General features: G+C 41.9%; 1 protein-coding gene across 7 annotated transcripts in view; it reads right to left on the bottom strand.

Annotated features, from left to right (window-relative positions):
- The window catches only part of ARHGEF10 (Rho guanine nucleotide exchange factor 10), a 1,140,991-nt gene that overhangs the window by 663,725 nt on the left and 453,470 nt on the right, over nt 1-23,796 (bottom strand). For all 7 annotated transcript variants that reach the window (XM_078647916.1, XM_078647912.1, XM_078647917.1 and 4 more), the window contains one exon: nt 1,131-1,247. In XM_078647916.1, the coding sequence (XP_078504042.1) occupies nt 1,131-1,247 (117 nt within the window). The remainder of the gene's footprint in view (nt 1-1,130; nt 1,248-23,796) is intronic.

The raw sequence follows: 23,796 nt of genomic DNA, 5'->3' as shown, positions 1-23,796 counted from the left end.
TTCATTTTAACATGTGTTAAATTGTTTTCAATCAATGTTATATTTATTTCAATAGATGTCATATTCATATTACCACTTGTCATATTCATTTTAGGATGCAACTTAACCATTTTAACATATATCATGTTCATTTGAATATGTATCATATTAATTTCATTGCATGTCATATTAATTTTGACAAAGGTCATGAGAATTTCAGCTTTGTTCATACTCATTTTAAGGCATGTTAAATTCAGTTCAATGGGGCTTATATTAATTTCAACACAAGCCATATTCATTTAAAATCATCTCCTATTCATTTAGGTATATCTCATATTCATTTCAATCTAGGTAATATCCATTTCAACTCAATGTATATTCATTGCAACATGTGTTACGTTCATTTCAGTGTATGTTATTACAATTTCAATATGCATTATATTCTTCTCAGAATATAATATATTCATTTCAGTAACTTATATTCATTTCAATCTGTCATTTTCATTTTATTGTATGCCATATTGCTCTTGGCATATGTTAGTCATTTCAAGGAATGTCCCATTCTTTTTGATGCATATTGTATTTGTTTCACTTATTGCTAAATTGTTTATAGTGAGGGCCATATTCATTACAGTATCATTGATGTATATTTCAATATATCTCTTATTCAATTCAGAGTGTGTGTTATCCATATTAATCACTAAGTAGTATATTCACTCTGCCAGGTTTCATATTTGTTGTGGTTCAATTCAGATTCACTCTGCCAGGTATCATACTTACTTTGACATATATTATATTCATTCTGATGAGTGTCATAATCACTTTGCATCACGATAAGTATTTCAGAAGGTGTTGTATATGGGGATCTGTAATTTTGACGTGAACGGCTTCCCATAGCCTTTGTGTATCGGACCCAGAGTTCTCTCTGTGTAGCCTATGCTAATATGTGCATCATTCAAACCCCCTGGCTTGTATTTTTAGACCTAAATTAACTTTTAAATGTCATCAGTAAATACCCATTTGGAATCCAACAACGTGTTGCCGTTTAAGGGCAACTGTGGCTTACACTGAGCTCATGTTTATTTAATTGAGTAGAACCAAAGACACGTTGAAAATAGAAATACTGATTAAGTGAGTTTTCTCAAGCTTACCTTTAGAAATTCAAGAAATTGAGGCTTGGTGGCACATGATTTCCGGAGAACTGCAACTGCAGTGCTAAAATTATTTACATATTCACTGTATGCATCTAGCACCATTGATTTAGAAAACTGAAAAACAGTAAAACAAATGTTACAATTAAAAACACTATAGCAGATGAAACTTTTGAATGTACAATACTAATTAAAAAATACAACAATTAAACGTAAATACGTTGCAGAGTCACAAGGTATTCCGTCAGGAATAACACTTGAAAACTGGCTTCAGGGGTCAAAAAACCTTAAAGCAAAAATAGATCTTAGCCACGGGCTACTTACCACCAATGTCAATAATCAGGTGCAAACATATACACAAACCCAGCGCTTATGTTAATTGCACTGGGTTGCTTTTGCACCCGTTCTAAATAACTCTGTGAATTTGAAAACAGATGAAATCGGACAATAAATCAAACTTTAAAACAGAAGCTTTTGATCTAAATATAATCTCAAGCATATTCTTCAGTCAGGGAGTGTCTAGAATGGTATATATTTATTTATGGTAAACGTATTTATTCGTTTTGAATTGTCTTTACATGAGCTATTAACATATTTATATGAGGTGCAGTGTCTGGAAAAAGCCCAACTCTTACATGACATAGTTGAGCGCAACCGGGAGGTGTAGGAAGCTTGCTCTGTATATTATATTTCCACTAGTTGCTAATACCGTTCACAGAATCCAAGATTTCCCCAAAGTGTACAGGGTTCAATGCAAAACCCAAAGTGTTCTATTAGTGGGAGTGTGGACAAGCAGCCTTAGGCTAACACAGAGGAGTGTAAGACATTTATTGTGCACACATGATCAATAAATGACACAAAACTCAACGAGTTCCAGACCAATCTTATAAAATTATACTTTGTTTGTATTTTATTTTAAGAGCAAATCTTTGTTGCTAAGGTAAGTAACTTTCAAGTAAACATACGTTTCACGTTCAAATGTTATATTAGAGTAGTTCAAGATTCCTGTGGAGGGAATCGAGGGGTGTATCATGTGAGTATAAAACTTAAATTTTCAGTCCTCGGGTGGTCAGAACCACACGGAGTGCAGGGTCAGTCAAGGGGGACTGGAGCACCCATACACTGCAGATTTCAGTATCTTTCCGAGGCGGTTGACACCAGCTATGATTTTTGCCCTCGCATTCAGCGGGATAGGTTTCTGCAGGCATCCAACACAGTTACCATTGAGGTCTCTGGCAGTCGATGGCTATAGTTTAGATTAGGGGTCTGCCCCCTTCAGATCATCTTGGAGAGATCGCGGTCGGCAGAGCAGGAGGTGACCGGCAGGGCCACATCAGCAGAGTACAGGATCTGAGGTCTGGAGCTGTGGACATCTCGGGTCGTGGTTCTCAGAGGATCCCTCGAGGTCGTGGAGGTCGTCCAGTTGCAGTGAGCTCTGTGGGCTGTGCCGGTCCTCTACCACTGTGATCTTTAGGATATCTTTGATCACAGTGAGTTGCAGCAACACCAGCAGCGGTTCTTGGACTTCTTGTGCAGCAGGGAGTCGCGTCAACCCAGGTCGGTCCTCCCTGTGGCAGTTCTCAGAGTTTACTTCTTCTTGGACAGGTCCGCTGTCCTTAGGAGATTGGAGTCTTTCTTTATTGAAGGCAACAGTTCTCCCAGGGGTTTTGGAGGTCGTCCTGCAAGAAAGGTCACAGGTTTCATCGAAGTGGGAGACTGGCCATCAGGCTGGCGCCAAAGCAGTTGTTGCCTCTTGGCTTCAGCTGCAGGGTGTCCTCTTGCTTCTTAGTTCGTCACAGATCTGAGGGCCAGGTCTGGGGGAGTCACCTGTATACTAAATTTAGTAGGCGTTTTTAGGGGAGTAACATGTAGGGCCAATGGACACCTTACCTGGGGTGACTACACACTCCTGTGGGGGGCATAGGCCTTGCCCTGATTGGAGGGGTCTCCCCATCTTCAAGATGGCAGGGTAAAAAATGTGTGCCAGCTCGCTTTCCCCACTTTAGGTGTGGGGTTGACAGAAGTTGGCACACCTCCTATCTTTTTTAATTTTCCTGCCGGCTTTCTCGCCCAGGGTGTAAATCAGGGGCTGCCATCGGTTGCTAGCAGCAGAGACTGGGGGTCACCATTAAAAATCCAGCAGGCCTTTGAAGCTCCCCTTTTCAAGCGTGTCCATCCTGGGGGAGGAAGCATGACACCTCTGCCCATTGTTTCTGGTCCCAGATAGCAGGGTATCTTAACCTAGGGGTCTAGAAACATGTCTGGTGGTGGCTGGCTGCATACAGCCGGCTAGAGACTACACCAGGGTTAGTAAGCATTCAGGAGGCACCTCTGAGGTGCCCTCTGGGCACTTGGTACAATAAATCCTCCACAGGCATCAGTGGGGATTGATTGAAAGCAGTAGGTTGGTACCAAACACTCCTATATTGAGTAAATCCATCAAGGTGCTATGGAGCTAGAGTTCTGGAGATCCCAGCCGATGTACTCTCTATGGCTTCACTGGCACTTACAATATTGGGAAATGGTTCCCAATATTGTAGGAGCATATCTGCTCATGCAGATATACCCTCACCTCCAGGATAGTGCACCCTGTCTTAAGGCTGTGAGGCCTGCTTGGAAAGTGACTCACCAATGCTGCCAGACAGTGTTAGGTGAACGGAAAACACCAAGTGCCAAATTGACCACCTGACCCTTCCTGCACTGCAGTTGCAAACTCTTGGTTTGCCTACTTTTTACAGACACATATTCTTCAGTTTTAACAGTAAATAAACAATATTTGTACCAAAACTCATTCGAAAAAGCTTTGTATTTATTAAGGATTTAACCTAATTTATATGGTTTTGTGTTCATTCAATTCTTCATGAGTACAATGATTGATACTTCATCTGTGTTGAACACACAAAAATATGTACAAAATATACATTACAAACACAAGTTTTTTACAATTTGCAATTGTTGAGATTCCCAATGCATTTCGGGATCGATAGGATCCCTTCTTCAGGGGAACTGAAAAAACGAATACAATGTTAATGTCAATAAACTTTGGTATAAACAAAGTGGTTCAAAAACATGACGAATTGCTGATTTCTAAAAATCATCATTGGAACTTATTTGTAGTAACAAAAATAAGTAATCCACCACCATCAAGGATGTGTGAGTGTGAGAAAGTGATTGAACCATAAAGAAACAAGAAACACCGGCCATTGCTTACCAACAAACTCATCCAGTTTGGGTAATAAATCAGATCAGAAGTCACTCAAGTAACGGGGTACAATCTACCAATCCTATGAATACAAGTACAATATGCTATAAAAATGTGTCTGCCAGCAATAAGATTTATGAGCAAATGAGCACATCGATAAGACTGTAATGGAATCATTTCTATACCTGCTGTTTAAAGCAATGCTGCAGTTGTGCAGGAATAATCAACGAACGTGGATGTCAACACCTGTAGGTATATATAAAATTGGCCATCCGTTACACCAAAAAGTATTTGAACTATGCTTAGCCTATGTATAACAAGGTTAGAAGATTACCTTGACTGTGGCATAGTGGCGCTCCGTTATACAAATAAATGAATAAATAAAGTCTCCACCAATCATGTATTCTGTAATCAGTTTTGCAATGGAATATGAGTGATATTCAGGTTAGAGTCATACCAGTGACTAGAGTCCGTCAATCACCAACCCTGTACGTTCGACAAAGTACCTGGTGCTAAGTTGTAATGCTTTTCATGCCGCTCCCTTTAGTCAGAGCCTCTAATCCCGATAAAGCGGTCCTAACAAACAACAAAAAAAACATTTACTGCACTGAACCGACTGAGAAATGTCAACAATTCTCCAAATCAATATACACTCACTCTAGTTACCTCTTATTCAGTGAGGAATAAATGCCTATATCTCACGTTAGTCGTCGTAACCTCCCCGTTCAAACAAACGCCTCCAGTTAAATATTCTTCCGCATACCAAGACCGAACATAGATAACGGACTACGGGGACGTACATCTTCCAAACCTGTTCAATGCCTACAGAAAGTCAACAACTGAAAAAGGACTAGCGGCGCCTTACTTGCAGCTCAGTGATGGCAGTGGCCATATCAAACTGATGTTTGAAGCCGGTAGTTGCATAATAAATGTGGTAACCTCACTCAAACTTACTTACTGCTAGTGAATCATTGTAACCCCATCAAGTCGAATTACATCATACCGTGGTACAAGCGATCCTAACACCAGTGTTAAGAATGCTTTAGATGGTGCCGATCAAAAAAATAATCAGAGTGTGAGAACAGCGTGATTGACAGAAAGACAAGAGAAAATGAAAAACACATAATATCCTTCCAATGTATTGACTGATGAATGCACATACATGCTTATTAACATAAAGTAATAACCCAAAGGCCAATTGTATAAGAACCATTGTTGTTGATTCTTATTTGACCTGTTAAGTAATATGGTCTGGCAAAAACTAATAATTATTGATATATTAGGGAATTTTGTGTATGGGCAACTACCAAACTGTGATTGATTATTCTCTTCATGGTTATGGTAACATCTTACTAAAATCAATAATCATTTATAGAAAACAAATCATATCCAATTTGTCATTGAGACCTTTTGGAATCAACGTATCCACGGATTTGATCCACCAAATCTCCTGTTGTGAAAGCCATTTAGGATTGTCTCTGTCTGGTGTTTGTTGAAATGTTTCCAATATTTGAAATCGTAGTTGTGGTATAGTATGATTAAATTCAGACCAATGAGTGGCTAGACTAGATGTGGTAGATTTATTGCGAATGCGGCTCTTGTGTTCAGAGATGCGCACTTTGATTTTTCTCTCAGTTTTACCTTTGTATAATTTTCCACACTGGCATTTAATGCTGTAAACTACGAAGGAGGAATTGCAATCTGATTGATCCCATATTTTGAAGGTTTTAGCTGTTTGTGGATGTAGAATGGAATCACCTGTAAGCACGTTATTGCAGTGGATGCAATTCATACATCTCCTCGTCCCAGGTTGCTTACTTGCTGATTCACTTCTAGATTTAGTGCATTTCACCATCTCGTTAAATCTAAATCTAAATTGATACTTGTATAGCGCACTACTCACCCACAAGGGTCTCAAGGCGCTTGTACGAATACCGCTGTGGAACCCATCCTGGCTTTCCCTGTGAGGTGTCCACTCCTGGGCACCCCCAAGGTGGAGGCCAGGCATCCTTAGCGTTGTGGGGGCCGTTGTGGAGATTAAGCAAGCTATTGCCCAGAGTTGCAGAGTGGGACTCCATGATTGGAATAGGCACCGAGGCGAGAATTATCAGGTCCGTGGAATTTTTGAGCCCAAGACCCGCCGAGGTGGGGAATTGAACCCTGGTCCCGGGCTAGACCTCTGCATCAGGGTCTGCCGCTGTAACCATTGAGCCACACTTCTCCACATCTCTTTCAGGTTTCTGCCTCTTGTATATGCAAACAGGGGTCTGTCATTGAACAGACCTTTTTAAAATCTTCTTCAGTTTGGAGTAATTCCCAACGCTTATTTACAATGGTTTTGATTTGTGAGGACTCAGTTGAGTATTTAGATACAAAAAACATTTTATTTTGTTTAGGATGTGTTTTGGTGCTTAACAACTCTGTTCTTGTGATTGCTAGCATCCCATTTTCAGCTTCTTCAATGATTTTTGAGGGATATCCTCTTTTCCTGAACCTGCGTTTCTGATTGTAGACTTCATTGCGGAGTGCTGATTCAGTAGATGAAATACGTTTGACTCGTAATAATAGTGAATATGGTAGGTTTTGGAGTAATGCTTTAGGGTGAAAACTGGTAAACATCAAAGTGTTATTTCCGTCTGTTGATTTGTGATATACTTCAGTTTGCACTTTCTGATCTCTATGGATACCAATACATCCAAGAATGGGATTTTCAAATGATCGATGTGGAAAGTAAACTTGATTCTGTTGTTTTTTGTATTTAATTGACCAATTAAGTCTCTCAATGTTGTTTCAGGTCCGTTCCGTAGTAAAAAGATTTCATCAATGAATCTTTTGAAAAAGATTGTGTGCCTTTGCCATGTGCTGTCTTCAAGTATGAAATCATTTTCGAATTTGGCCATATATGTATTTGCAAATACAGGAGCTCCAGCAAATCCCATAGACGTTCCGCTGGTTTGAAAAAATAATCATCTTTCCAGCGAAAATATGAATGTCGTAGGCAAAACAGTAGTAGTTCGAGAACAAAGACCTTGTGTGCCCCTAAGTTTGTTGTCTGTAACAGCGCCCATTCACATGCCTCAATTCCTTCATTTACTGGAATAGATGTATATAAGGAGGTTACATCAATAGCACAAAAATGATGTTCCTGAAATCTATTGTGACTTCTTGTAAAAGCTGTAGAAAATGAGTTGTATCTTTCAAGTATGTTGCCCAGTTTTGGACGAAAGGTTGTAAAAATTAGTCTATGTACTTCCCCAAAGGTTCCAACACTGAACCACAGCCACTGACTATAGGTCTAAAATGAGGGTTTTGAAGGCTTTTGTGAATTTTTGGCAGCATGTAAATGTGTGGGCACCTTGGAAAAACTGTGGTCAAATTTTTTTTTGTATTGGAATTAATCCAACCCATGTCCTCTGCTTTGTTCAATACTAGTGTCAATGTTTCCTTGATTTCCTTCGTTGGATCATGTGTTAGTTTGAGGTATGTTGTTTCATCATTGATGTGTTCTGTGACTTTTGATTCATAGAATGATGTATCCATGATAACTAAAGCTCCTCCCTTGTCCGCAGTTTGTATAGTGATGGATGTGTCATTTGCTAATTCCTTAATGATGTGTTCATCATGTTTATTAATGTTTTTCCTGATGGTTTTGTTCCATTAGATTTTTTGTAAATCCTGCTTGACCAATATTTCAAAAGTATCAAGTAATTTGTGTGATACTGGCGCCATAAAGGTGCTTGGAGGTTTAAATTCCTTATGTTCAGACATCTCCTTTTGTGCAAACTCTGGCATGGTTGGTACTATGTTAGTGAAAAAGTGTCTCAAACATAATGAACGCATGAATCTAAATAGACTAATTTCTGTGTCGAAACAAGTACTTTTGCTTGTAGGTACAAAGCTCGTACCTCTTTCCAAAACCTGAAGTTGTTGTTTATTCAGAGCTTTTGACGAAATATTGATCACTAAGGTCTGTTCTTGCTCCGCAGGTATGAACTTACTGGTTCTTTTCCCGCGGCGGGATTTCTTATGTCCGCTATTTCTGGAGGTTTGCCTGTTGCTGGTCCCTTGGCTAAAAAACCAGGCTGTTGTTGTGTATTGGTTGCACTCCCTGAAGCTTGAGTATCTTCCCCTACATTGGACGCTGATGGAGTTATCACCGTTGGTGGTTGTCTAGCCATAGATAAGTCTTGATCAGAGACAACACATTCTTGTGAGTATGTTGCCATTCTCGGGGGAGGTCTGCGTTGAGCGTAGACCTCTGCCCAGGTGTAGACCTCGTTTAATTTATAATCTATTGTATCTCTTTTGTACTTCCTGAGTTTGCGATCCTGAGCCTCTTTTCCGTATTTATCAAGTTTATCTTTGAGCTCTTTCAATATAGCACTCCATTCTTCTGCCTCTATTTGTCTGGTGAGTTCGTTTGTTAAGAGTTCAATTTCTTCCTCAAGGCCTTTAATATTTTTTGCCAGTTCTTCAACCAAAAATAAGATCAAATAAAGAGAGCATTTATTCAAAATGGCATAGCACTTTTCCATGAAATGTTTGTTGAATTGAAATTTGTAGATCATAGGCCTAATCGGTAAGCGCAGTCCACGGGGAATCCTCTGCACCTTATGGTATTGTATAAGAGTAGACACATGTAGTTTCTGGTTTAATATTCTTTTGGATAGAAATTCTAGTTGTCTGAGTTGTTGAAGGATTGAACCACTTTATTTGCTAAAAGTTTGTATTTCCGAAATTAGTGAATATATATCTGCTGCTTGTGCTGACGTATATGATTTGGTGTCTGCCTTGTTATCAGTGATATTAGAAATGGAATCAAACTGCATTATGGGAGATGGTGCTACAGTACCGTTAGCTGAGTAAATTAGATAAAAAATGGGGTTCTACTGTGCACTCTAAATTTCTATTGTTGTTATTTAGAAAATTCCCTATTCTTATTTTAATTCTTAACTAGTTTAAGACAAGGCGTGCTAGGTTGGGAAGAGGAAACTACCCTCTTGATTGATAACAGAAAACACCAAGTGCCAAATTGACCACCTGACCCTTCCTGCACTGCAGTTGCAAACTCTTGGTTTGCCTACTTTTTACAGACACATATTCTTCAGTTTTAACAGTAAATAAACAATATTTGTACCAAAACTCATTCAAAAAAGCTTTGTATTTATTAAGGATTTAACCTAATTCATATGGTTTTGTGCTCATTCAATTCTTCATGAGTACAATGATTGATTCTTCATCTGTGTTGAACACACAAAAATATGTACAAAATATACATTACAAACACACGTTTTTTACAATTTGCAATTGTTGAGATTCCCAATGCATTTCGGGATCGATAAGATCCCTTCTGCAGAGGAACTGAAAAAACGAATACAATGTTAATGTTAATAAAGTTTGGTATAAACAAAGTGGTTCAAAAACATGACGAATTGCTGATTTCTAAAAATCATCATTGGAACTTATTTGTAGTAACAAAAAGAAGTAAACCACCACTATCAAGGACGTGTGAGTGTGAGAAAGTGATTGAACCATAAAGAAACAAGAAACATCGGCCATTGCTTACCAACGAACTCATCCAGTTTCGGTGACAAATCAGATCAGAAGTCACTCAAATAACGGGGTACAATCTACCTATCCTATGAATACAAGTACAATATGGTATGTAAATGTAAATGTAAATGTAGCCGTACTTGTAAAGCGCACTGATACTCCTGAGTGTCCTGGCGCTGTACTCATACCGCTAGGGAACCCTTCCTGTTTTTTCCCCGTGAAATGTCCACTCCTGGGCATTCCCAGGGTGCAACCAGGCATCCCTAGCGCTGTAGGGGGCCGTTGTGGAGACTAAGCAAGCTATTGCCCAGAGTTGCAGCGTAGGACCCATGCTTAGAGAAGGCACCGAGGCGAGGAATCAGGTCCGAGGAATTATGAGCCCAAGATCCGCCGAGACCAGCCAAGGCAGGAATTGAACCCTGGTCCCGGGCCAGACCTCTGCATCAGGGTCGGCCGCTCTAACCATTGAGCCACACTTCTCCACAAATGTGTCTGCCAGCAATAAGTTTTATGAGCAAATGAGCACATCGATAAGACTGTAATGGAATCATTTCTATACCTGCGGTTTAAAGCAATGCTGCAGTTGTGCAGGAATAATCAACGAACGTGGATGTCAACACCTGTAGGTATATATAAAATTGGCCATCCGTTACACCAAAAAGTATTTGAACTATGCTTAGCCTATGTATAACAAGGTTAGAAGATTACCTTGATTGTGGCATAGTGGCGCTCCGTTATACAAATAAATGAATAAATAAAGTCTCCACCAATCGTGAATTCTGTAATCAGTTCTGCAACGGAATATGAGTGATATTCAGGTTAGAGTCATACCAGTGACTAGAGTCCGTCAATCACCAACCCTGTACATTCGACAAAATACCTGGAGCCAAGTTGTAATGCTTTTCATGCCGCTCCCTTTAGTCAGAGCCTCTAGTCCCGATCAAGCGGTCCTAACAAACAACAAAAAAAAACATTTACTGCACTGAACCGACTGAGAAATGTAAAAAAGTCTCCAAATCAATATACAATCGCTCTAGTTACCTCTTATTCAGGGAGGAATCAACGCCTATGTCTCACGTTAGTCATTCGTAACCTCCCCGTTCTAACAAACGCCTCCAGTTATATATTCTTCCACGTACCAAGACCAAACATAGACAACGGACTACGGGGACGTACATCTTCCAAACCTGTTCAATGCCTACAGAAAGTCAACAACTGAAAAAGGACTAGCGGCGCCTTACTTGCAGCTAAGTGATGGCAGTGGCCATATCAACCTGATGTTTGAAGCCCGTAGTTGCATGATAAATGTGGTAACCTCACTCAAACTTACTTACTGCTAGTAAATCATTGTAACCCCATCAAGTCGAATTACATTATACCGTGATACAAGCGATCCTAACACCGGTGTTAAGAATGCTTTAGATGGTGCTGATCAAAAAATAATCAGATTGTGAGAACAGCGTGATTGACAGAAAGACAAGAGAAAATGAAAAACACATAATATCCTTCCAATATATTGACTGATGAGTGCACATACATGCTTATTAGCATAAAGTAATAACCCAAAGGCCAATTGTATAAGAACCATTGTTGTTGATGCTTATTTGACCTGTTAAGTATTATGGTCTGGCAAAAACTAATAATTATTGATATATTAGGGAATTTTGTGTATGGGCAACTACCAAACTGTGATTGATTATTCTTTTCATGGTTATGTTAACATCTTACTAAAATCAATAATTATTTATAGAAAACAAATCATATCCAATTTGTCATTGAGACCTTTTAGAATTAACGTATCCAAGGATTTGATCCACCAAATCCCCCGTTGTGAAAGCCATTTAGGATTGTCTCTGTCTGGTGTTTGTTGAATTTTTTCCAATATTTGAAACCGTAGTTGTGGTATAGTATGATTAAATTCAGACTAATGAGTGGCTAGACTAGATGTGGTAGATTTATTGCGAATGCGGCTCTTGTGTTCAGAGATGCGCACTTTCATTTTTCTCTCAGTTTTACCTATGTATAGTTTTCCACACAGGCATTTAATGCTGTAAACTACGAAGGAGGAATTGCAATCTGTTTGATCCCGTATTTTGATGGTTTTGCCTGTTTGTGGATGTAGAATGGAATCACCTGTAATCACGTTATTGCAGTGGATGCAATTCATACATCTCCTCGTCCCAGGATGCTTACTTGCTGATTCACTTCTAGATTTAGTGCATTTCACCATCTCTTTCAGGTTTCTGCCTCTTGTATATGCAAACAGGGGTCTGTCATTGAACAGACCTTTTTAAAATCTTCTTCAGTTTGGAGTAATTCCCAACGCTTATTTACAATGGTTTTGATTTGTGAGGACTCAGTTGAGTATTTAGATACAAAAACCGTTTTATTTTGTTTAGGATGTGTTTTGGTGCTTAACAACGCTGTTCTTGTGATTGCTAGCATCCTATTTTCAGCTTCTTCAATGATTTTTGAGGGATATCCTCTTTTGCTGAACCTGCGTTTCTGATTGTTCACTTCATTGCGGAGTGCTGATTCAGTAGATGAAAACTAGTTTGACTCGTAGTAATTGTGAATATGGTAGGTTTTGGAGTAATGCTTTAGGATGGAAACTGGTAAACATCAAAGTGTTATTTCGGTCTGTTGATTTGTGATATACTTCAGTTTGCACTTTCTGATCTACTATGGATACCAATACATCCAAGAATGGGATTTTCAAATGATCGATGTGGAAAGTAACATTGATTGACAGTGTTAGGTGGCATGACAACCAGACAGGGTCCATATCGACTTTGTTGTTTTCTCCCTCACAGGGGCCTTCAGGCTGCAAGAGCAGGGGCATGGTTCCAGGGAGGGTGGTCCCACAGGACCCTCTTCAGCTCCCAGGGTCTAGGTACAGAGGGTACCAGTTACTAGGGACTTATAGGGGGCAGAGGTACCAATTGGGACTTTGTTTTAGGGAAGGAACACTGGCCCAGAGGCACCTGGATGGCAGAGACCCTGGGCACTAAATTTGAAAACACATCAAAACCAGGCAAAAAGTGGAGGACTAACCATTCAAATAGGCACTTTCTCACATGCCACTCCCCCAAACAAAAATGGATGAAACTAACCTTCCCTGGGAGATTCTTCACCTTATAAGTGGAAGAACCTGGAACGGACATCTGCACTGGCAGTCCAAGGTCTGCGTTCCACTGTGAAGTTCATTTCCTGTAGGGATATGGACCACCTTAGCAATTTGGGGTTCTCACAGTTCATCTTTTTTAACAACCTTAGAGGCCTGTTGTCTTTTCTGAACTAGGAAGTGAGTGCCAAACAGGTATGGCCTCAACTTATTCAGGGCCCAGACCACATCAAAGGCTTCCCTCTCTATGGTACTCCAACGCTGTTCTCTAGGGAGTAGTCTTCTGCTTACAAAAGTAACAGGTTGGTTATGTCCTTCATCATTTGTTTGAGCTAGGACTACACCTATCCCATCCTCGGAGGCATCTGTCTGCACAATTAACTGCTTGGTATAGTCTGGTGCTTTCAGGATTGGGGCAGAGGACATTTCATTCTTCAAAGTGTCGAAAGGCTTTTGACAGCCCGCAGTCAGGACACTTTTTTTGGCATCCTTTTAGAGGCAAGTTCGTCGAGTTCACTTTCTTGGGCATCCTTTAAGAGGTAAGTTCTAAGAGGAGAGTCACAATGGGCCTTTAGCCCTTCACAAACCTCTCATAGTACCCAGTCAAGCCAAGGAAGGACCTGATTGGGTCTGGGTTGTTGGAGCTACACAGTCCAGAACGGTCTGGATCTTGGGTCTGAGTGGCTGAACTTGGCCTTTACCTACCAGGTGACCCAAGTATACAACCTTCCCCCACCCTATCTGGCACTTGCTTGCCTTGATAGTGAGGCTGTAACCTTTCAGAGCCTCTAAGACCTTGCCAGGGTAGATCAGGTGATCCTGTCAGGTGGAGCTGCAGTCATCAGGATAACCTGCACTAAAGGATTCCAGCCCAGCAAATACTTTGTTCACCAACCATTGGAAGGTGGCAGGGGCATTCTTTAATCCAAAGGGCATCAAAATAACCTGGAAGTGTTAATTCGGAGTGGAGAATGCAGATGTTTCTTTTACTCCAGAGATCAGACCTATCTGCCAGTACCCAGATGTGAGATCAAAGGTACTAAGATGTTTGGCTACCCCTAAACTGTAAATTGGTTAATCTGACCTAGGAATTGAGTGAGCATCAGTTTTTGTCACATCATTGAGCCCCCCCATAGTCCACACAAAACCTAATTTCTCTCTTTTCACCCTGGGAGTGAGGTTTAGGGACTAAGACAACAGGGCTGGACCAAGGGTTCTCTGAGGATTAAATGACACCCACTTCCAGCATCTTGCTGACTTCAGCTTGGATGCTCTCTTTGCCATTGTCAGACTGCCTGTAAATCTAGTTTTTGACAGGTAGGCTGTCACCAGTGTTCGCATCATGGGTACACCAGCTAGTATGACCAGGAGTCAGAGAGAAGAGCTCAGCATACTGACTTTTACTAGCCTGCAGTCAGCCTGCTGTTGGTCAGTGAGGGTGTCTGAAAAGACCACTCCGTTAACATATCCATCTTGGGGATTGCTGGAGAGGAGATCAGGGAGAAGTTCACTCTCATTTTCCTGTCCCTCATTTGTGACCATGCCCATGGTCAAGTAAGCTCTGTCATAATGGGGCTCCAGGTGGTTGACATGTATTATCCTTTTGGGGTGTTAACAAATGCAAATGCTCACCAGATAGGTGACCTCCCCTTTTCTTTCAAGGACAGCGTAGGGCCCACTCCACTTGTCCTGCAGGGCCCTAGGAGCCACAGGCGGGAATCTCCACACCTTCTGTTGTGGTTTCAATTCTACCAGGTCAGCCTTTTTGTCATACCACTGTTTCTGCAGTTCTTGGCTGGCCTGGCGGTTTTGATTTGCTTTCTCCATGTACTTAGCTATCCTGGAATAAAGGCCAAGCATATAGTCCACTAAGTCTTGTTTTGGCTCTTTGAGAGCTCTGTCCCAACCTTCTCTGACCAGAGTTAAAGGACCTCTAACAGGGTTCCCAAACAGAACTTCAAAGGGTGAAACCCACACTCCCTTCTGTGGCACTTTCTGTAGGCAGAAAACAGACATGGAAATTGGACATCCCATCTCCTTCTGAGTTGTTCAGGGAGCCCACCAATCCTACCTTTCAATGCTGGTCGAATCTCTCCACTAGGTGGATCGGTAGTTCACTCTACACTCATCCCATATATGTTTTAGGTAAGCAGACATGAAGTTGGTATGCTGTGTGACATCAATCTGTTGGGAAGTCAACCCTGGTGAATACACCAAGGAGGGCCTTTGCCACCACTGGAGCAGTGGTGGCCCTTAGGGGAAGTGCTCCAGGATACCTGGTGGCATGATCCCCTACCATCATAATATATTTGATCCCTGAGGCTTTTGGAGGGTCCAGGAGGGCAACGATGTTGACCCCCTACCCTTTGAAAGGGTGCCCCAACCGCTGGAAGTGGAATTTAGGGGGCCTTTCAGTGGCTTCCTGCCTTGCCACTGGCTTGGCAGGTGACACAGGACTGACAAAAGTTCGTCACCTTCTGGGACATCCATAGCCAGTAGAAGTGGTTGACCAACCTACTCCAAGTTTTAACCTGGCCAATGTGCCCAGCTAAGGTAATAGCATGGGTCAAAGTAAGGAGAAAGTCTCCAAAACTCTGAGGTACTACCCCTCTCCTGGTTACACTCTGGCCTCAGTGTATAGGAGCTCACCCTCCCAATCGACCCTGTGGGTGCCACTGCTGTCATCATTTTCCTGTGCAGCAGCTTGCTGCCTCTGGCTTTCATGTGTGGGTTTCTTGTCCCTCACACTGGTCCATCCTAGAGGGTTGCCCTGCGCCCAAGAGATCTGCCCAATCTCTTCAGGCTCAGTTCCCTCTGAGAATCCAAAGTACTCTTCCTGAGAAGAGGGGTCTGAATTGGCTTCTGTTTAGAGTCTGGTCCCCAGTCTTCTTTCCCTTTCTCTTGGAGGGCTGGTCCATTTTTTAGGATCCAGCACCTCCTTTTCACTCGGAGCTCTGCCCTCGGGTTGGATCGATTCCGGACAAGGATTCACATATATAAGAAACTGTAAAATCGCATCTATTATACGTTACAAATCTGGGCTAACTATAAATTGCACATATGAAATGTTTCTATTGTATTTACACATAGAAAGGAATGCCCGTAATAATATTTCAGACCTGAATATTTGAGGATTCATTACAGAACTGAAAGAAACCTCAGTTCGCTTTCTATTACCATTACCTTGGAGTGTGGGTTGTTAAAAAGATGGCACCCGCGAGTCAAACGTGCGCTGCTGCCGGTTACAAGGTGCACGGATTGAAGATACATGGTATTTATTTTAGGCAGAAGAGGGTGGTTATTATTGGCGTGCATTGTGCTTTTGTGCAAACCTTACTGTGGTGATAACATTTTTGGAAGGATGACTCGGCAACACACATTTTGGGACTTGTTTTGTTTTGTTTGTAGAGAGGACATATCAAGGTCCTACATGTGTGGATGAGCCTAATTTCCTCCACAGTCCACAACGAAAACTCATACAAGTTTCAACATGGGTTGACATAACTGCTAGTCATGCTGTTTTATTGTTTACATTCATTGGTAAGCGTCACTGTGGGTGATGACAGGGACGAATCAGATATGGTTGTTCTCTGGTTTTGGGTCCGACTGTGAAACATTAGAGCATCTCTAGGGTTTTTTTCCTTAAACGTGTTTGTTCTCCCCTTTGTTGATGTTCAGGATTAACCACGACTTAATGCATACAATTGGAATATTGCGATCTGAGACAAGAAAGTGGACTCAGCTTATTGAATTCAAGGTGAGGTTTCTTACATCTGGTCCGTTGCATAATTTAATGACCGGGTACGTGAGGATATATATTTGTTCCTCTGTAGCCATATGGCCTATGACCTATGATAACATTAGGTGGGGTATATATATGGATAAAACCATATAAATCCTGGTCATCTTATCCAATTTTGCATATGCATCGGCTTTTAATCCACTTGGAGTGAACCTCCACACACAGTGTTTTCTCCTTTTTTCCAAATTTAACAACTACCAAGTGTACATCTTGGTTGGAACGTTCTGGAATGTACTTTTGCCACTACAGTTCTCTGGGGCATTATCAGGTGTGAATCTCTTCACGGATTTTTATGTCTTGGCTAATTTTAAATGCACATTCCGGTCTCTCTCTATTTTCTTCCTTTTCTCTATGTTCACATTGTTGTGTTTTAAATACACAACAATAAGGGCATTTGTTAACTTTGTTCATTATATATGAAAAACTGTATAATACAATACAGCATACCAACAGTTTGTAAATATGTTTTTGCAGCCGTGAGAAAGCCCGGGATGAGGGGGGTGGGGGGGTAGAAACGTTCGTCAGCTGCTGCTGATTTCTATATGAATTGACAAGGAATAAACCAAACAAAGGGACCCAACACAACAATTGTGGTGGAATTCTTCTAAAGAACATTAATTTTGACTGGTTGATTCACAGAATTTTGAAATTGGATGATAGTGACAATCATTTGGTGTGCTTTGGTGTCCTCTGTTGGATCCTCCCCATCTACTTCATCATCATGGAGGGAATTTTGCTTGCCAGTGCCTTATCATGTTCTGCCAGCAACTGCAGGAGATGGGCCTTATTGGGTTTAGGACCCGTTGCAAAGTTTCATGCTTTGCACAAATCTTTAAGTTGGACAACTTTAAGACGTGCATGGGGACCCGGGCTGAGTTCCTGGCTGGACCCTGCTGACTCAGTCATGGTGATTAAAGTAAGTTGGTCTTATAAGAGAATTAAAAAATGTAGTATTTCAAAGGGCAAACTGCTTTAAACACTCACGTTTCCAAAACAATGGGGACTTACCGAAGGCCCTAACACTATTTTTTAACCATTTAGAAAAAAATAAGAAATTGAAAACAATTATATTTGAAAGACAATTTTGGGATTTCCTCAGAGAAATCAGTTATCATACAAGTAGACAAACAAATGTCAAAGCCTTGTACCCCTACGATGCACCACCAATGTAGGAAGCTGGTTCTGTACATGATATTGCCACTAGGTGGTAATACCGAGTCCAGGGGTTCCCCAAAAGTGCACAGGGCTCAATGCAAAACCCAAAGGTTTCTATTAGTGGTAGTGTGGACGAGAAGCCTTAGGCCTTACACAGAGGAGTGTGAGATATTTATTGCACACACATTATCAGTTAAGGACACACAACTCAAGAAGAAGATTCAGGCCAGTTTGATTAAATTATACTTTGTATTTTATTTTAGGTCCTTGTTGCGAAGGTAAGTACGTTTCAAGTTAAGCTAAATTTCACATTCAAATGACGACAGAGTAATATTCTAATAGTTTAAGATTCATGTGGAGGTAATCAATTGAGGGGTGTATGAAGTGAGTATACAACTTACAGTTTCAGTCCTCGGGTGGTTAGACCCACACGGTGTGCAGGGTCGGTCATGGGGGTATAGGGCGCCCGTACGGTGTGGATTTAGGTATCTTCACCGAGGCGGTCAATACCGACAATGATTTTTACCAGCGCGGTTGCAGGGGCAATGAATGGGATAGGTTTCAGCTGGCGCCCAACACAGTTACTGTCGTGGTCGCTGGCGGTCAATGGCCGTAGTTAGAATGGGGGACCACCACAGTCAGATCATCTTGGAGAGATCACAGTCAGGTCAGCAGTGCAGGAAGTGACCAGCAGGGCCACTAGCAGGAGGGTACAGGCACTTGGGCCCAGAGCTGTAGACAACTCGTGTCATGAGTCTGATAGGAACCCTCAAGGTCGTGGAGGTCATCCAGTTGCAGGGCATTCTGCGGGCAGGGCAGAATCGCGTCAACACAAGTGCCAGTCCTCTACCACTGTGGTCTTTGGGAGATCTTAGGCCACAGTGAGTTGTGTTGACACCAGTGTCAGTCCTCAACTCTGGCGGTTCTTGGAGTTCTTGTGCAGCAGGAAGTCACATCGACCACAGTAGGTCCTCCCTGGACCTCAAGTTGCTGAGTTCCCAACCCATGTACAATCTAAGGTTTCACTGGCACTTACAATATTGGGAAATGATGCCCAATATTGTAGGAGCATATCTGCTCCTGCAGATATGCCCTCAACTGTAGGATAGTGCACCCTGCCTTAGGCCTGCTAGAGGGGTGACTTATCTATGTTGCCAGGCAGTGTTGGCTTGCATGGCACCCAGACAGGGTGCCATGTCGACTTTGCCACTGTCTCCTTCACAGGGGCATGCAAACTGCAAGAGCAGTGGCATGATTCCAGGGAGGGGAGTCATAAGAGACCCTCCTCAGCTCCCAGGCCCTAGATACAAAGGGTACCAGTTACTAGGGATGTAAGGGGCAGAAGTACCAATTGAGAGTTCATTTTAGGTAAAGAGCATTGGCTATATCAGGGCCCCTGGTATGCAGGGACACTTAGCACTACATCTGAGACCACATCAAAACCAGTTAAAAAGTGAGGGGCTAACCATGCAAAAGGGGCCCTTTCTCACAGGAAGTAAGATGTAAACGTGGAGGACTATCAGGTCTATAAATTGGAGCCTGCTTATAATAATACATTTGATGTAAAATAAAATCTTAGTTAGCCACACAATTGTGTATGGAAATGAACTGTTATATGATTTTCTCAACAAAGTTGCCTTTTATATTTGGTGCCCCAGATTGTTTTGTTTATTTTCCTGGATTATATTTTCACAGGTATTAGGCCTCTGTGCACTGTAACCCTAATTCCACAGAGCATCTGCTCGGATTCTACAATGGTACCGTAACATTGTTTTTCACTATTTGTGTTTAACGCTTAAAAGTGCCCTGTAAGTGGGCACAGAAAATGCACTCGTGGTATGGAAGTTAACCCGTTGGCTGCTGCCGTTGGCCATTGGCCGACGGCAGCACTACCTCGCTAGTGCTGCCGTCGGCCAATGGCCGACGCGACCGCTCCCGTTTTTTAAAACGGCTGCACTGCCGCAAAAAAGTGGAAGCAGCCAACGGGTTAAATATCATGTGTGGGATACAACATTTACAACACTTGAGTATGATAACAATCTAATGGCTCTCAGGAGTCTGACTGTGCTTTCTCTAGGCTGCAGTTTAAAGATACTGAACTAACACATTGCAGGGAACAGACCCTTTGGAATGCAGGGAACTGTATTTTTATATCTGAGAGAGGTAACCCGTAAAGTGCGCATTTTTAGATCCCAAGGCTAGTGTTTAATATAAAAAAGTATGCCATTCTGCACTCTGGAAATAGCATGCTTTCTCTATGAACAGTTGTCTGAAAGCGGTTTTCACTGTACCAGCTGTCTGGGAAAAGGTCCGGATTGGATTAGAATCATCCTTATTTCCTATTTGGATAATGTTAAAAAGAGATGAAAAGTTATTTTCAATTAGAAATCCCATGCTGAAAGTAGATTGTATGGAAAGTATACTTAGTGCAGCATGAAAGAAAACCGTTTGTGACCTAGCTTGCATCTCAACAATTCTCCAGACACCCAATACATATTCCTGGATGAGATTTAACAAACTGTCTCTTAGAGGATAATGCTTTGGTTGCTGGGCCCAGGGAGACAGGAGTGTTGATCACTTAATGACATTAATGTAACTAAGAAACACCGAGGAAGTCAAAGCCCATTCCTCTTCCTCCTACCCCTATCCCTACTGGTCAATTCACCTCCTGTCAGTGAAGGAGCTAGGCTCTGGGCCCATCATTGAGCCCCCTTCGTTTGCTGCCCGCGGCGGCAAAATCTAAGCGCAGGGGGGGGGGGGGGGAGGGGGGGTGCTGGCGATTCCTGCGGCCACCGCCTCTCGAAAGCCACAGGTAAGTGCGGGAGTCGTGTCTGCCTGGACAGACCGCCCTTTCCTTGCTAGGCCACTGCCTCCTGTAGCTATCTCAAGGTTTGTGAAGAGATTCCAGTTGTAACAGGAAAAGAGAGTAAGAAAATCATGCTCCTGGTGGTTGGTAGATGGGAGAATTAGATTGGCTGGTTATGGTACAGCACCTTTGACCAATATTTACGGGATTGGTATTCTTCCACATTAGGGAGACTAAGCACAATCAGTGAAGTGAAACACAACAAAGGACATTTAATTAAAGGTATCACTGGAATAGGATCTGGACTTAGTCCAGAGTGCAGGCAGACTGTAGCAAACACTGCTTCACAACTGAGTCAAGCTCAAGAAAAAAATTACAAGGATAAGATGCTGCATCACAGGTAAGTAGGAAACCTGGGTGAAGAGAGACAAAACTACTAAATACAAGATACCAGCAGGTTATATGTTCAAAAAGAAATGGGAAGTCAAGGGGAAAAAAGAGGGGTGAAAACAACAAAAGATGTGGGCATGAGCAGACCAAATGCAAATTAAAGCATAAGTGAAGTAGTCATAACAAGTGCTGATTCCAGGCAACTTACCTTTGCACATGTGAGGCCTTTGTACTATCTCTGCCTCCAAAGACAGGGAAATGCTCCTGCTAAGTATAATGATAGTGTGCATAGTACAGCGCACTGTTCTGCCTATCTCTGGAAGTATTTGCCCTTTCTAAGTGAGTCTTTATTTTCTAATGGCCTGTTCACCCCTTTCTGGACGTTTACAATCGTCAGGGTCTTTCCTGAGCCCCCTTGTCTCAAATATGACAGCCTTAAGACTTATTTTCACTTGGGCTTGCAGAAGAGTTTCCATTCATTTCAATGGCCATCCTAGCCTTTCTAGCTGAAACGCTAGCAGGAGAGAAAAACAGTTTGGATCCTGACAGAAGGGCATGAAGCTCTTATGTATAGAGAACTGTCTAGAGAAGGACAAAAGGACAATAGTCCCTCCAGATAGAGGAAGGGGAAAGTCACCTTTAGTAAAAACCCCAGACCACAACACTCCCAGATCTCTCAGGAAACGCCGTAACAAGACACACCCTTTTGCTCACACTCTTGTACTTGTCCAAGAGACACAAAAAAGTTTAAACTATTTATTTTAATTAACGTGCCCTAACATATAGTATACTTGCCACAACAAGCAGAAAATGCATAGTACAAATACAGTCAGCATTGCAGCTAGTCCATATATCATGAAGGGAGATGTCATTATAAAAAGACAATGGAGAAAAGTGCCTAACCTCTCTCCCCTTGTTAAGAAGAAGTATTATTTTATAATCAAAGATCTCAGGGCTTAGTCAGCCGACTCCATACCTTAGCCTATAGATGGTAAATCTACATCATAGGTGCTGTCTTGCTCTTCTCCCTGGAAAGGTCTCTCTCCATGTGTGTCACCTATTCGTGTACCTCACTAAAAACCAAAGTACGTTGTCCAAACAACAGCTGCATTGGTATGTTTTGTCTAAGGGCTAAGGTCTGGACCTTTCACATAAAGTTCAGTCAAAATCCCCGAAACATGCACAATGAGCACAATGATGAGTTCTCATGCGAAAGCAGTCATTGAAATTAATGCACACATAAAGACGTGTAGTAACGTGCACAAAGCAGCAAGGAATCTGCAACGTCCTCATGCTAAGTTAGTGAAAAATAACAATGTCCCTACGGGCCACGTGGCAGTGAATTCCATTTTGAATTCGAAGCATAATGAGCTGTATAAAAATATTTGCCCTACTACTCCAATGTGTTCCTGGGTCTCAAACGTGCAATTTGTTTCGGAATATATTTAAATAAAGCTGTACGTGATAAGCTTTATAAATTATGGTACCATAAACCATGATGGTGCAGATTAGGAGTACTAACATGTGGCATAATACAAGTTATCACTGTTTGTACAACCGCAACAATCTTGGGGCCAGATGTAGGTCGCCAAATACCGGTCGGTAACGGCCGAATTTGTCCGTTACCGACCGGTATTTGGCTTTTGAGATGTAGGTGGGTCTGAATTTACTGAATCGGTATATTTACCGATTCGGTAAATTTACCACTTCGGTATTTTACCGAATCGGTAAATATACCGATTCTGTAAATCCATATGTAGGTGACACTCCTAAGAGTGCCACAGGCCCTTAAGAGTCGGTATTTTACCACCCAATCCTATTGGATGGTAAAATACCGAATTCAGGTGTGCATGCCCTTAGGGCATGTCTGTGTGCCACATGGCACACATGCCTGTACTTGGGGTGCTAGAGGGTGTCAAAGTGACACCCCCTGCACCCTTGCAGGATTCGGTATTTACCGAACCTGTAAATACCGAATCGGTATTTCACATTGATTCCTATGGGCTTCAAGGCCATAGGAATCAATGTGAAATACCGAATCGGTATTTACAGATTCGGTAAATACCGACTCTTACAGATTCGGTAATTATTTACCTACATCTGCCTCCTTCCTATTTACCGACTCTTAAATACCGATTCGGTATGAGTCGGTATTTAAGAGTCGGTAAATAGGAATTACCTACATCTGGCCCTAAGTATGTTAAAGGTTATATATACAACAACAATGCAGAAATTCTGAGGGAAACATGAAGACTCTACTGAAGCAATTGTGTACTATATTTACCATAAACTGAAAAATATTTGAGGAGGAAATCTTGTCCTTTATGTGATATCAAAAAACAGAATTGTTTCTAAAGGATGAAGTCAGGTCAGGGTCAACATAGTATTGGGCTTATGCACCAAGCTAACCCTGTAATTTGCGATGTTGACAAACTCATTGGTCAGATGTGCACTGGGGCCCCATCTCAAAGTCTAGATGACCGGAGAGACCCCCGCCCCCCTCAGGGCTGGAGTGACCACCCCCAGCGGAGAGCAAGGGGGACGCTATTAACAAGACACCCCCCATAATGGCCACCACTCAAAGTCAGTAACTCCTAAAGCTAGGAGACCGGGACCTAGGCTCACCGGTGCACC

This window comes from Lissotriton helveticus, chromosome 6, assembly GCF_964261635.1.
Source record: "Lissotriton helveticus chromosome 6, aLisHel1.1, whole genome shotgun sequence".
Classification (NCBI taxonomy): domain Eukaryota; kingdom Metazoa; phylum Chordata; class Amphibia; order Caudata; family Salamandridae; genus Lissotriton; species Lissotriton helveticus.
The sequence above is the reverse complement of the archived record's forward strand: the minus strand, read 5'-3'. Positions and strand labels throughout refer to the sequence as shown.